General features: G+C 37.5%; 2 protein-coding genes across 10 annotated transcripts in view; one reads left to right on the top strand and one right to left on the bottom strand.

Annotated features, from left to right (window-relative positions):
• The window catches only part of ZNF345 (zinc finger protein 345), a 38,452-nt gene extending 30,908 nt beyond the window's left edge, over positions 1-7,544 (bottom strand). Inside the window, exon 1 of the mRNA XM_031026058.2 lies at positions 7,404-7,544. The gene's annotated coding sequence lies outside the window, so the exon portion shown is untranslated. The remainder of the gene's footprint in view (positions 1-7,403) is intronic.
• ZNF790 (zinc finger protein 790) overlaps positions 1-12,970 on the top strand; it is a 16,403-nt gene extending 3,433 nt beyond the window's left edge. For 2 of the 9 annotated variants that reach the window (XM_081807475.1, XM_081807477.1), the window contains exons 3-7: positions 3,998-4,079; positions 4,917-4,941; positions 5,251-5,377; positions 5,674-5,769; positions 9,212-12,970. In XM_081807475.1, coding sequence (XP_081663601.1) covers positions 3,998-4,079; positions 4,917-4,941; positions 5,251-5,377; positions 5,674-5,769; positions 9,212-10,881 — 2,000 coding nt within the window. In that variant the 3' untranslated portion in view covers positions 10,882-12,970. Of the gene's footprint in view, positions 1-3,997; positions 4,942-5,250; positions 5,378-5,673; positions 5,770-9,211 lie in introns of all 9 variants that reach the window. The other 7 variants (XM_081807480.1, XM_081807482.1, XM_081807478.1 and 4 more) reach the window with 5 other exon arrangements.
• The last annotated feature ends 878 nt before the right edge of the window (positions 12,971-13,848 follow it).

Below are 13,848 nucleotides of genomic sequence, written 5' to 3'. Positions count from 1 at the left end.
AAAAATGTAGTTTTTAATACTTGTTCTCTTCCTTGATTTGGATTTCATCTGTAGGGGTCTGCTTATTTGCAAGTTGGATTATCTCTGACTTGCACTGTTTTCTTCCAATAATTGTCATCTCTTTCTTTGTTTTATTTTGCTCTGCTCACTAATTTCTGTATTCTTTGTCCATGCACTTTCTGTGGTATTTGTCATACCTTGTGCTTGTTTGTTCTTCATTTCTAAAGTGATTTTGCCTATGTTCTCTTTCACTTTTGAATTCAACTCTCACATGGAGTCTGCTCATCACTTCCTTCCCATTCCTGAAATCATTGTAATATTTGTGCACGTAGTCTTGCCTCAGAGCTGTGATTATATCAGAAATTATTTTTTAAAAATAAATAAATAAAAATAAAAATAAATTATTATTTTACTCATACTGGAATGTTGGATAATAATTTTAATCTTCTCCAGTGTCTTTTAGGCAGTTTTCTTTATACATAGGGGAATTTTGGCACTCTTTTCAAACATATCTAACAATATCTTGGGACACAATGGTTCTAATTTTATTTTTTTTGAAGGTGATAGATTATCTCAGAATAGCTGTCACTGGTGCTTTCCTGTGAAAAAGTAGTTTTTAGGTTCTTCTGCCCAAGAGTTCTCTCTCCTCTGTTACTACAATGGGAGACATTTTCTTTAAAATACAGTTCCTCTGGGGCGCCTGGGTGGCTCAGTCGTTAAGCGTCTGCCTTCAGCTCAGGTCATGATCCCAGGGTCCTGGGATGGAGCCCCCGCATCGGGCTTCCTGCTCCGCGGGAAGCCTGCTTCTCCCTCTCCCACTCCCGCTGCTTGTGTTCCCTCTCTCGCTGTCTCTCTCGCTGTCAAATAAATAAAATCTTAAAAAAAAAAGAAAAAAAAAAAAATAAAATACAGTTCCTCTGCGGAGAAAGGGGAACAAACCCTCTTGCACTGTTGGTGAGAATGCAAACTTGGGCAGCCTTTGTGGAAAACAGTATGGAGGTTCCTCAAAAAGTTTAAAATAGAGGACGCCTGGGTGGCTCAGATGGTTAAGCGTCTGCCTTCGGCTCAGGTCATGATCCCAGGGTCCTGGGATCGAGTCCCACATCGGGCTCCTGGCTCAGCGGGGAGCCTGCTTCTCCCTCTGACCCTCTCCCCTCTCATGCTGTTTCTCTCGCTCACTCTCTAAAAAATAAATAAAATCTTAAAAAAAAAAAAAAGTTTAAAATAGAACTATCCTGTGACCCAGCAATTGCAATATTAGTTATTTACCCAAAGGATACAAAAATACAGATTCAAAGGGATACACACACCCTGATGTTTTTGGCAGCAGTATCAACAATAGCCAAACTATGGAGAGAGCCCAAATGTCCATCAACTGATGAATGGATAAAGAAGACGTGGTTTATACACACACACACACACACACACACACACACACACAATGGAATATTACTCAGCCATCATAAAGCATGAAATCTTGCCCTTTGCAACAACATGGATGGAGCTAGAGTGTATTATGCTATGTGAAATAAGTCAGTCAGAGAAAGACAAATACTGTATGATTTCACTCATGGGTGGAATTTAAGAAGGAAAACAGATGAATATATGGGAAGGGGAAATGAAAAAAAGGAGAGTGAAACAAGCTATAAGAGACTCTTAACAATAGAGAACAAACTAAGGGTTGATAGCGGGAGGTGGGGGAGGGATAGGCTAGATGGGTGATGGGTATTAAGGAAGGCACTTGTTATGATGAGCACTGGGTGTTGTATGTAAATGATGAATCATTGAATTCTATTCCAGAAACCAGTATTGTACTGTATGTTAACTACCTAAAATTTAAATTAAAAATAAGTAAATAAAATAAAATATGGTTCCTTTGAACAGCCAGGTTTTCTTTGTTGTTCAGAACATAACCTGGTTCAGAAGGCCTCCTACTATCAGTTCTGAGTTCCCCAGTGTCTTCTCTTCTGCAATTAAAGATTATAGCCAGGGGTGCCTGGCTGGCACAATTGGAAGAGCATGTGACTCTTGATCTTGGGGTTGTGAGTTTGAGCCCCACATTGGGTATAGAGTTCACTTTTTAAAAAAATTTAAAAAAAGAGAGGATACAGCTAAGATCCCAACCTATTTGATGAAGCCGGTATTAGCCAGATACCAAAACCAAACAAAGCTTATCTCATAAGAATTTGAGCACAATAATCCTCAACAAAATATTAGCAGACCAAGTCCAGCAATGTATAAAATGAATTATACAACATGACGAAGTGGAATATATCCCAGGAATGCAAGGTTGTCTGAACATCCAAAAATCAATTGATGTGATACATCATATCAATAGAATAAAAAACAAAAATCACGTAGTCATTTTCATAGATACAGAAAAAGCATTTGACAAAAGCCAATACCTTTTCATTTAAAAAATACTCTATAAACTAGGAATGAAAGGGAATTTCTTTTTTTTTTTTAAAGATTTTATTTATTTGAGAGAGAGAATGAGAGACAGAGAGCACAAGAGGGAAGAGGGTCAGATGGAGAAGCAGACCCCCCGCTGAGCAGGGAGCCCGATGTGGGACTCGATCCCGGGACTCCAGGATCATGACCTGAGCCGAAGGCAGTCGCTTAACCAACTGAGCCACCCAGGCGCCCCTGAAAGGGAATTTCTTTAACTTGGTATAGGGCACCTACAGAAATCCTATAGCTAACATATTTGATAGTGTATCTCTGAATGTTTTCCCCCTAAGATCAGGAATAAGACAAGAATGACTGCTTTTGCCACTTCTATTCAGTATTGTACTGGAGATTTTACAGAGCAGTTAGGCAAGAAAGAAGAAATAAAAAACATCTAGGAAAAGAAGTTAAACCGTCTCTATCTACACATGACATGATTTTTTTTAATATAGAAAATCCTAAGGAATCCACACACAAAAAAAACCTATTAGAACTAATAAAGGAGTTTAGAGAAGTTTTAAGAGGACACCTGGGTGGCTCAGTCAGTTAAGCGTCTGCCTTCAGCTGGGGCCCTGATCCCAGGGTCCTGGGATCGAGTCCCACCCGCAACAGGCTCCTTGCTCAGTGGGGAGCCTGCTTCTCTCTCTGCCTGCAACTCCCCTTGCTTGTGTGTGCTCTCTCTCACTCTCACTCTCTGACAAATAAATGAAATCTTAAAAAAAAAAAAAGTTTTAGGGCATAAGATGAATAGATAAAAATCAAGTGTAGGGGCACCTGGGTAACTCAGTTAAGCGTCCAACTCTTGATGTTGGCTCAGGTCATAACCTCAGGGTTGTGAGACCAAGCCCTGCATTAGGCTCTGCACTGGGCATGGAGCCTGCTGAAGATTCGCTCTCTGCCTCTCCCTCTGCCCCTCCCCCCAATCAAATGTGTATTTATACATTTGCAATGAAGAATCCAAAAATGACATTTAGAAAACAATTCCATTCACAATAGCATCAAAAAGCATAAAATATTTAGGAATAAATTTAATAAGTGAAGTGTAAAACTTGTACTCTGAAAACCAAAAACAAGTATTCGAACATAAAAACTTGTACACAAAGGTTCATAGCAGCATATTTATAACAGTCAAAAGGTAGAAACAACCCAAATGTCCATTAATGGATAAATGGGTAAACAAAAATGTGGTCTAGTCATACAATGGAATATTATTCAGCTATAGAAAGGAATGAAATACTGATACATGCTACAACTTGGATGAACCTCGAAAGCATTATGCTAAATGAGATAGACTAGTCACAGTAAGTTCACATATTGTATGATTCCTTTATTATGAAAGTCCAGAATAGGGAAATCTATAGAGACAGAAAGTGAATTAGTGGTTACTTAGGACTGGGAAAAAGGGAGGGAGAATGAGTCACTTGGGTTTTGGTTTGGGCCAGGATTTCTGTAGACTCCCTCTGATCTTTCTTCAGGGAAGAAAATGGAATTCTTAGTCCATCTGAAAGCTCTGAGGTAAACCTGACCTCTCCTGATTCCTTCCTTCTAGCTCTGCTTTCTCGGGACTCTGCTTCACCAGGAGAGGAGTCTAGAAGACTGATTGATTCTTGGAGTTTTAAGTCATGGCCCATGTGAGTTGGAATTGCCTCTCTCCAAAATTATAATCCTTTATATCACATCATATGAATACTTTTTTATCCTTAAGCTGCTTACTTGAGTCACTATTCATTGTGGTAAGTGATAGCCGTGAAACAGTCCACTGCCTTCCTAGATGTCCCTCTTCTCTCCAGCACGGCATTCAGCACCTCCCATGTCCTAATACTTTGGCAGAGCACTGAAGGAGGAGAAATATTTTTCCTTAGAGGAAATAGTAGAGACTTTCTTTTCAAATCTGTGGCTTAACAAGTTGGAACTGAGTGGGTCAAAGGGATACTTTACATGAAAGCTTTTCTTTACTCTGTAGAATGGGGTCTTTCAATTAGTAAAGGTGAGAGTTGGTGTTGGTTGGTGTTCCGTTTTATTAGTTGGCAAAGTTCAGAGAGATCTGGGATCTTGCCAGGAAATCAGTGAGAGATTAATATTATTAACAAGACATGTGTTGATTGTCAGCTACTTATCTGAGAGCCCAGAGATTTTATACACTCCCACAGAAAATGGTATTCAGTTAGGAAGTGTGTCTTCTAAGAATCCCTTCAACTTCAGCTAACAGAAAATTCAACTAAAAGTAGCCTAAGGGGGAAAAGAAGTGTTTGTCACATAATAAATCTGGAGTTAGTCCTGTAAGCCTGGCGTGGCATCCCAGTAGTATCAACAAAGAACTCTTAATTCTGGGCTGCCATCCTGTTGTCTGGTGTTTGTCCCTGGAAGGTCATAAGGATGTTGTGACTGAACAACAGAAGATTTGAAGAGCATATAGGCACTCAGCTTCAGTCACACTAATTTCCATGTCATTTCCCCCTATACTACAGGGAGCCAACTTCAGTTTTTTGCTCAGTGAGTATACTGCTTCCTACAGTGCGCATTTTCATTTCTTCTCCCTTCTATCTAAAAGATTTTTTAATTTCGGGCGCCTGGGTGGCTCAGTCGTTAAGCGTCTGCCTTCGGCTCAGGTCACGATCCCAGGCTCCTGGGATCGAGCCCCGCTTCGGGCTCCCTGCTCGGCGGGAAGCCTGCTTCTCCCTCTCCCACTCCCCCTGCTTGTGTTCCTGCTCTCGCTATCTCTCTGTCAAATAAATAAATAAAATCTTTAAAAAAAAAAAGATTTTTTAATTTCACTGTTGATGCTTGGGTTGTTTGTTTCAGCAGTTGATGATGTTCAGGGATGTGGCTGTAGACTTCTCTCAGGAGGAGTGGGAATGCCTAGGCTTGGAACAGAGACATTTGTACAGAGATGTGATGTTGGAGAACTACAGCAACATGATCTCACTGGGTAAGATTCAGAATCTAACCCCAGAAGTTTCTGATTTCTACATTGTGAATTTTTGAATTGTCTTTTAAGTGTCTAGGGGAATTCCTGACTTCTTTCTGGGAAAATGGTTTATGCTTTATAAATTTGGTAATAGTCATCATCAGTGGGAACCTCTATCTTCTCCATCCTTTAGAAATACTTCATGCCTTTTTCTTGCTCTTCCTATAATTGTCTCTCTTCCTTCATAACCAAGGGACTAGTTGCAAATTTTGAAATCTTTACCACATGGTCATTTCCTGTTTCTTATCTCTGATCAGGACTTTGCATTTATCAGCCAGATGTGTTCTCTTTACTGGAGAAGGGGAAAGAGCCCTGGATGGTTTTACAGGATGAGACAAGAGGACCTTGCCCAGGTGAGTGAGGGCTGAGCCAGCACAGGGACGCCATCATTGTAGATAAGAGCCCAGATGTTTAGTGAGGCCGCGGCATCTCTGAAATACTGGCCTCGAGTCTCCTCCTCAAGGGATAAAAACCTATGGATAAAGATCTGAGACCTAGAGTCCAAAGTAACCTTTCACCATGAATTTCCAAATGACCCTTTCTTCACCTCCAAATACCACTCTAATTCAGTACTCTTCAAATTCTTTCCCTCATGTTATAAAAAGGTAAGTGTCATTCTTTTTCTCCAGTAGTCAGTTTATCAATGCTTTGACTCAATTTCTTTCTATCTCTCTTTTTTTTCATTTAGATATTTGTAAATGTCTTCATTTAGATATTTGTAAATTTCTCCCTAAAAAAACTTTTGACCCCGTTTTTATTTTGCCTACTGTATCTTGAATTTTTCTTATTTTGCCTAAATTTCTCCTTGCTTCTGCATTTCCTGCACTCACTAATTCGTTCTTTTAACCAACATTTATTGATTTTCCAGTTTCATTTTGGGATAAGAAGAGTTAACAAAGAGTATATAACCTATTAAGAAATTTGTATTCTTTTCTGTGACTGGAACATGTCCATAAATTTTGGCAAAATAGGCTCTACATTAAGAGAAGGCCTGATAGGCTGCTTAGTTGAAAATCAGGATAATAGGTGAAAATGGCTTCTGGTTACAGTGAATAGTAAGCGGCAGAAGAGAGTTTAAGGCTAATGAAGGACAACAGGGGCGCCTGGGTGGCTCAGTCATTAAGCGTCTGCCTTCGGCTCAGGTCATGATCCCAGGGTCCTGGGATCGAGCCCCGCATAGGGCTCCCTGCTCAGTGGGGAACCTGCTTCTCCCTCTCCCACTCCTCCTGCTTGTGTTCCCTCTCTGGCTGTGTCTCTTTCTGTCAAATAAACAAATAAAATCTTAAAAAAAAAAAAAAAAGGCTAATGGAGGACAACAAAGAGACTGCAATGTCATAAAAGACAAGTCCAGGCTGTCAAGAGGAAACAAGGCGCATATTTGGCAAGTTGAGGCTAATTGATGAATTTTCTATTATGGGCAGAACTCAGATTGAAGTAACGTATTCTTGGACCTTCTTTTTTTCCCCCCACAGTATTTGTTAGTTGTTTATTTAGGAGTTTGTGGGTTTTTTTGAAATATCAAGGAAAAAGGGCGCCTGGGTGGCTCAGTCGTTAAGCGTCTGCCTTCGGCTCAGGTCATGATCCCAGGGTCCTGGGATTGAGCCCCGCATCGGGCTCCCTGCTCCGCGGGAAGCCTGCTTCTCCCTCTCCCATTCCCCCTGCTTGTGTTCCCTCTCTCGCTGTGTCTCTCTCTGTCAAATAAATAAATAAAATCTTTAAAAAAAAAAAGATTCTCTCCCTCTCCCTCTGCCCCTCCCCCACTTGCTTGAGCACTCTCTCTCTCTGTAAAATAAATAAATCCTTTAAAAAATTAATGTATAAATTTTAACTTCCCAAAAACTTAACCACTAGTAGCTTACTGTTGACTGGAAACCTTGCTGATAACATAAATTAACATATACTTTATATGTTATATGTGTTATATAATGGACTCTTAAAGTAAGCTAGAGAAAAGAAAATGTTATTAAGAAAATCATAAGAGGGGCACCTGGGTGGCTCAGTCGTTAAGCATCTGCCTTCGGCTCAGGTCATGATCTCGGGGTCCTGGGATCGAGGCCCGCATCGGGCTCGCTACTCCGCGGGAAGCCTGCTTCTCCCTCTCCCACTCCCCCTGCTTGTGTTCCCTCTCGCTGTCTCTCTGTCTGTCAAATAAATAAATAAAATCTTTAAAAAAAAAGAAAATCATAAGAAAGAAACCATAAATTTACAATGCTGGAAAAAAATCCATGTGTTAAGTGGACCTGTGCGGTTTAAACCTGTGTTGTTCCCAGGTCAACTGTATTTCAAAATAAAAGTTTTTATAACATAGTATGTTTTCCCAATCCTCTCGATAAATCTCATTAAAAAACATATTAATATCTCTAATGTCATACAGAAAAATAAGCACTCAGTCAAGCTCAGTAATTTTCTCATAACCTAAAGATGGTGTTAGTAAACAGAACTGAGCCTGAAACTGTAGTCTGTCCTTTTTCTGCTACAATACACTATTACTTACACATGTAACTGAACTGCCTTTCAACTTACTCTGTCACTGCTAGAGTACTTGCTCCGTTCCCGGCTCTACTCCCAAGAAAAATTTATAACATAACCACATGACAGTTTCATCAAATCTGGCACATATCAAAAATGAGTCACAGAGTGGTCCTACTTATTCCTAGCTCATGCCAGACTCTGCCCTTGGCAACTTCTCAAACTATTTTCCTTTTTGAACTATCACCCAATCACCCATAATTATGTCCTTTAACCTAATGCAACACACCTGTGTTACTGAGTTCCTACTGTGTATTAACTCTAGACTAGATTACTTCCCACATATTAGACTGATACTCTGTTTCCCAACATTACTGTTTTTAAGCTCAGAATTATATAAGACATTCATCATAGTATCTTCCATAGTACTTGAAAATTTGTAGATACTTTCTGTAATATTTTCAGTGGCCTTGCATAGAAGGGAAAGGAAGAGGAGACCTAGGGAAGGGCTTGAAAGCATAAAGCAGAATGGATGAGCAATACTATAAACTCAAGAATAAAGAAAACAAAAGCACCTTGGTTGGAGTCATGTGACAAAAAGATGGCTTGGCTATGCACCGTGGAGGAAATGAGCAGGGTGAAGTCTTTGCAAAGGCAAATTGAAAATGATTAAGTAGGCATGATTACATTTCTGCATATTTGTCTTTGAGTTAGTTTAGATATGCTTTTGTTTCCTCCTATCTGTACAGAAAGTAATATGGAAGCAGTTTATGTACTCATTTCAGTAAAGATGGAAGCAACTAGACAGTGAGGTGTATTACATTATTATATGATTAAATGATCCCAGTTGTGCTTCCTGGTACTTGGTTTTTGTAAGATCCTTTACTCCACCCTAAATTCCCCCCATTTCTTCCTTTTTTTTTTTTTGTCTCGTAATGTATTTTTTACAGAATTATGTTTTTAATGCCTAATATATGCTAAGGGTTGATTTACCATACTGAGTGAAACAGTCTTATCTTTACATTGGCATTCCATGACTGGGTGGTACCTGAATAACCTTTTTTTTTTTAAATTGAACTGCTCAGATGAATTTGACTAAAACAAAGCTTTTATATATCTAATCACTCACCTCAACTTTTATTAGTTCTCTTTAATTTCTATTTATTTTTTGCCCCTTTTTCATATTGCCCGGAATTTGAGAATTTCTTAAGTCATTCACTTCTTGTGTGCCTTACGTATTTTAGGATTTGCTTTTTATATCTACATTGGACATTTTTATTCTTTTTGAACAGTAAAACAGTATGAATTTATCTTCTTATCTTTCAGACATGCAGTCAAGATGTCAGAGCAAGAAGTTATCAGAAAAAAAGGTCACTTTTGAGAGAGAATTGACTCAATTAGAAATTTGTAAAAAACACAGCCTTGAATATTTGTGTTTTAGGGGTGATTGGGAAAGCAAAGGTCAGTTTGAAACACAACATGAAAATCAGGAAGAATGTTTTAAGCAGGTTATACTCGCTGGTGAAAAAATGTCCACTTCTAAACATCACACAGCTTTTAATGTACATCACAAACAGAATACAGGAAAGAAACTGAATGAATTTAAAGAATGTGGGAAAGCCTTTCCTTCTGGCTCAGACTGTACTCAACATCAAGTAATTCACACGAGGGAGAAATTTTGTGAAGATAAGGAATATGAGAAGACCTTTCTTTCTGATTCAGAACTTACTCAATATCAGACAGTTCACACTGCTAAGAAAACTTATGAATGTAAAGAATGTGGGAAGGCGTTTAGTTTGCGTTCAAGTCTTACTGGTCATAGGAGGATTCATACTGGTGAAAAACCTTTTAAATGTAAGGAATGTGGGAAGGCCTTTAGATTTCATTCACAACTTAGTGTCCATAAGCGTATTCATACTGGTGAGAAGTGTTATGAATGTAAGGAATGTGGGAAGGCCTTTAGTTGTGGCTCAGATCTTACACGACATCAGAGAATTCATACTGGTGAGAAACCCTATGAATGTAATGAATGTAGGAAGGCCTTTAGTCAGCGATCACATCTTACTAAACATCAGAGAATTCACACTGGTGAAAAACCTTATGAATGTAAGGAGTGTGGAAAAGCTTTTACTCGTGGCTCACACCTAACTCAACATCAGAGAACTCACACTACTGAGAAATCTCATGAATGTAAGGAATGTGGAAAAGCCTTTATTCGTGGTTCAAATCTTGCTCAACATCAGAATGTTCATGTGGGTAGGAAACCCTATGAATGTGAGAAATGTGGAAAAGCCTATATCTGGAGTTCACACCTTGCTCGACATCAACGAATTCATACTGGTAGGAAACCACATGAATGTAAGCAATGTGGGAAGACATTTATTTGGGCCTCATATCTTGCTCAACATGAGAAAATTCATAATGAGAGGAAAGTCTATGAATGTAAGGAATGTAGAAAGACCTTTCTTCATGGCTCAGAGTTTAATCGACATCAAAAAATTCATACTGGTGAGAGAAACTATGAATGTAAGGAATGTGGAAAGACCTTTTTTCGTGGTTCGGAACTTAATCGACATCAGAAAATCCATACTGGAAAGAGACCATATGAATGTGAAGAATGTGGAAAAGCCTTTCTCTGGGGTTCACAACTTACTCGACATCAGAGAATACATACTGGTGAGGAACCTTATGTATGTAAGGAATGTGGGAAATCTTTTATCTGGGGCTCACAACTTACACGACATAAGAAAATTCATACTGATACAGATTCCTATGAATGTAAGGGAAGTAGCCAGATCTTTGGTCACCATCCATATTTTACTGAACAGAAAATTCACAATGGTAAGAATCTCTGTCAATGGAAAGACTATGGGAACACCTTTAGTCAGGACTCAGACTTTGCTCAACACCAGGGTATTTACACTTTAGAGAAATCCTATGAATATAAAAATTTTGAGACATTTTCTCCAAGCTCTCACTTTATTTCACTCTTATAAAATCTTATGATATAAAAATATTCATGACTCATTAATTGATGTCTGTTAATTTCTTCTTTTGAGAAACCCCACAAGTGTAAGTAATCCTGGAAGACTGTCAGAGCACATAACACACTCAACAGCAGAGAATTCATAATGCAATCTGTATTAATACAGGAAAGCATTTACTGAATAATTTTCCATTTGGAATACCAGAGTAAAACCCTATGAATAAGATGACACTGTGACTCTCTTTTGAATCATTCTTAAAGCATTCTCCACATCATTGATATTATTCTGCATAGAATTTAAATCTAACTCGTGTAGGGCAACCTTCCATCACTTTTTAAATCTTGTTACACTTTCACAGAATTACACTAAAGGTGAATTTCTGTTACGTAATTAATCTTGGAAAGCCTTGAGCTATGTCATACAACTTCTTTGGTATGCCTTAGTTCCAACATATCTGTATTTTTTGGAAAGTAACTCAAATTTGTGTCTGTTTCCTTACTTATTTGATAATAAGGGTTAAATGAGCTTGACAACTTAAATGATGTCATGACCATCATTAATATTAGTATTAGACCATTTCTATGAGATAAAGACCTTGACAATATAATGAATATAGACAAATATGCCATCTGTATATGTATCTTATTGAACAGTAGGATAATTCTGAAGAAAAACCAGTAAAACAGAATGAAGGAAAGAAAGCTTTGAATCAGTATTCATTTGCTGCACCAAAAAATCCGTACTGTAAAGAAAGCCTTACGGTTTTAATGAAAATGGGGTAGTTGAGTGCTCAGCAATGTTTTTTGTTTTGTTTTTGAAGGCATTTGGAAGTGATTTGTCTCTAACAAATTTCTAAAGCCAAATGTCCTATCCATTTTATCACCACAGTTAAAATTTAGAAATTAGAAAATGGCCAAATGAATCCTGACCTCTTGGAAATTTATCAATAATTATCAAAGTAATAAGCAAATCAAAAAAATTACAGGCTATTTAGTTGTGAATGATAATGAAACTCCTATATATCAAATCCTATGAACATGACCATGGCAGTTCTCAATGGAAATTACTCTATGTAGATAACTAAAACAATTGAGGGCAGTTTACCTCTTGTCACCATTGTATCTCCACACTTATGAAAGTGCCTGTTACGTTGTGGAGTCCAAATATTTGTCAAATTAAATAATGATTACTGAACTAAACAAGCTAATGCCCCAAAGGGTGTTTGAATTAATGGAGAGTTTTAATGAAAATAAAGCAAAAATCATGGAAGAAAGAACAATACAAAAGGTTTTTTATTTTAGGTCAAAATGTTTCTTTGACGAAAACTATTATTACTAAACTTTGGCAATGCCTTCACATTATAAGAAAGAATTCTGATATATGTTTTAGAGGATATTTTTAATGGTAATATAAATAGATGTAAGCCTTATTAGATCCAACTTTTAAATAGAGTATGGTTTGCTTTCTAGGAAAACATTTTAAATGATTAAATTTCAAGAGTAACTGAAAGGGGCCAAAAAAATTTAACAATTGGAAAAAATAATCTTTAAAAATCATGTAGGAGCAGATAATTGTACAGGCTGCCCCCTGAAGGAACAGAAAATCCTATGGAAAAATTGCGAGCAGATGCTAAAGACTAACATAATTCTGATTAATAAAATGAGATGTTAAGTAGCCCTTGAACAACAAATTCCAGAATAATTTCACTCATGAACATACATAGAAAAAACTAACACAGTAGTCAAATGACATTTACCCAGGATGTTTAAACTCTGATCTGGATGGGTGATAATTCTGTAGTTTACACATAACTGCAAGATATCAATGATGAAGATGTACTTTATCAGTTCAGTACTTGATTTATTCTAAGAGTATTTTCTTGGTACCTTTTAGTATTATGTAAATTAAAGAATGCTGAGCTTATATACATGTATTTAGCACAGTTATAATTCGGTTCTTTAACAGTAGCTAAACAGTATTAGGGAACAGTAGTTCCCTCCCAAATTACTGTCTTCTGTGGAATTTCTCAACTCACATGGGAAAAATGAATTTTTTTTGTTATATTACTTTGTTGTAATAAACCAGCCATTTTCATTCATGCTGACTATTTCTTTTAAGGTGATGAATCTACTGAGAAAAATAACTTTCTGGAAATCCATATACAGATAAATATGGGGCATTCCTTTTTCCTTTTGCCTTGACTTCTGTGTTGAGTTTAGTATCAGTGTGCATATCAGGTACTCCTTTCTCCCTCATTGTGAATTCCTGGATCTCCTTGAATGCCTACGGTACATGTTTCTTGAACCCCTTTCCATTGGTATGTTTGTGAATTTTGATAATGTCTTCTCTAGTCTACCTTAGAGATGACAGAACATTTCTTAGTTTTTCCCTAACCACCTTTCTTGGCAGGAACCATTCTGCTAGAATCATTTTGAGAAAGAATTTTTCATTCCTGTTAGCACGGTTGGATAAAATTTATAGGAAAGAAAATTAGATTCATCCCTGGCAGTGTAACATAAGATGAACTCCCAACAAATCAAGATATCTAAATGTAAAAAAATTAAAAGAAGGAAACTTTACAAGTACTACATGGGTGAATTCCTTTATAGCCCTGGAATGAGGAGATATCAGTAAGCATGACTCAAAAATCCAGGAGAAATAAAGAAGAAAAAATAAATAATTTTATAGGACTAAATGTTAAAGGAGAATGACAGGAGGAGATATTTGCAACTATATCACAGACTAATATCCTTAAAGAGTCTAAAAATTGAGACGAGAATGCAAGTTACACACACTGAGATACCACTTCATCCCAATTAAATGGGCAAAATTCAAAAGTGTATTAATAGACTCCATTGGCAAGACTGGAAAAACAAGGACTCTCAAATTGCTGATGAAAATGCAAAATAGTACAGTTCATATAGGGGGGAATCAGGTAATGTCCATTTGTAGTCTCATGCATTTACCATAAGAGCA

Source organism: Leptonychotes weddellii, chromosome 16 (assembly GCF_054177405.1).
Source record: "Leptonychotes weddellii isolate Sample4059 chromosome 16, ASM5417740v2, whole genome shotgun sequence".
Classification (NCBI taxonomy): domain Eukaryota; kingdom Metazoa; phylum Chordata; class Mammalia; order Carnivora; family Phocidae; genus Leptonychotes; species Leptonychotes weddellii.
The sequence above is the reverse complement of the archived record's forward strand: the minus strand, read 5'-3'. Positions and strand labels throughout refer to the sequence as shown.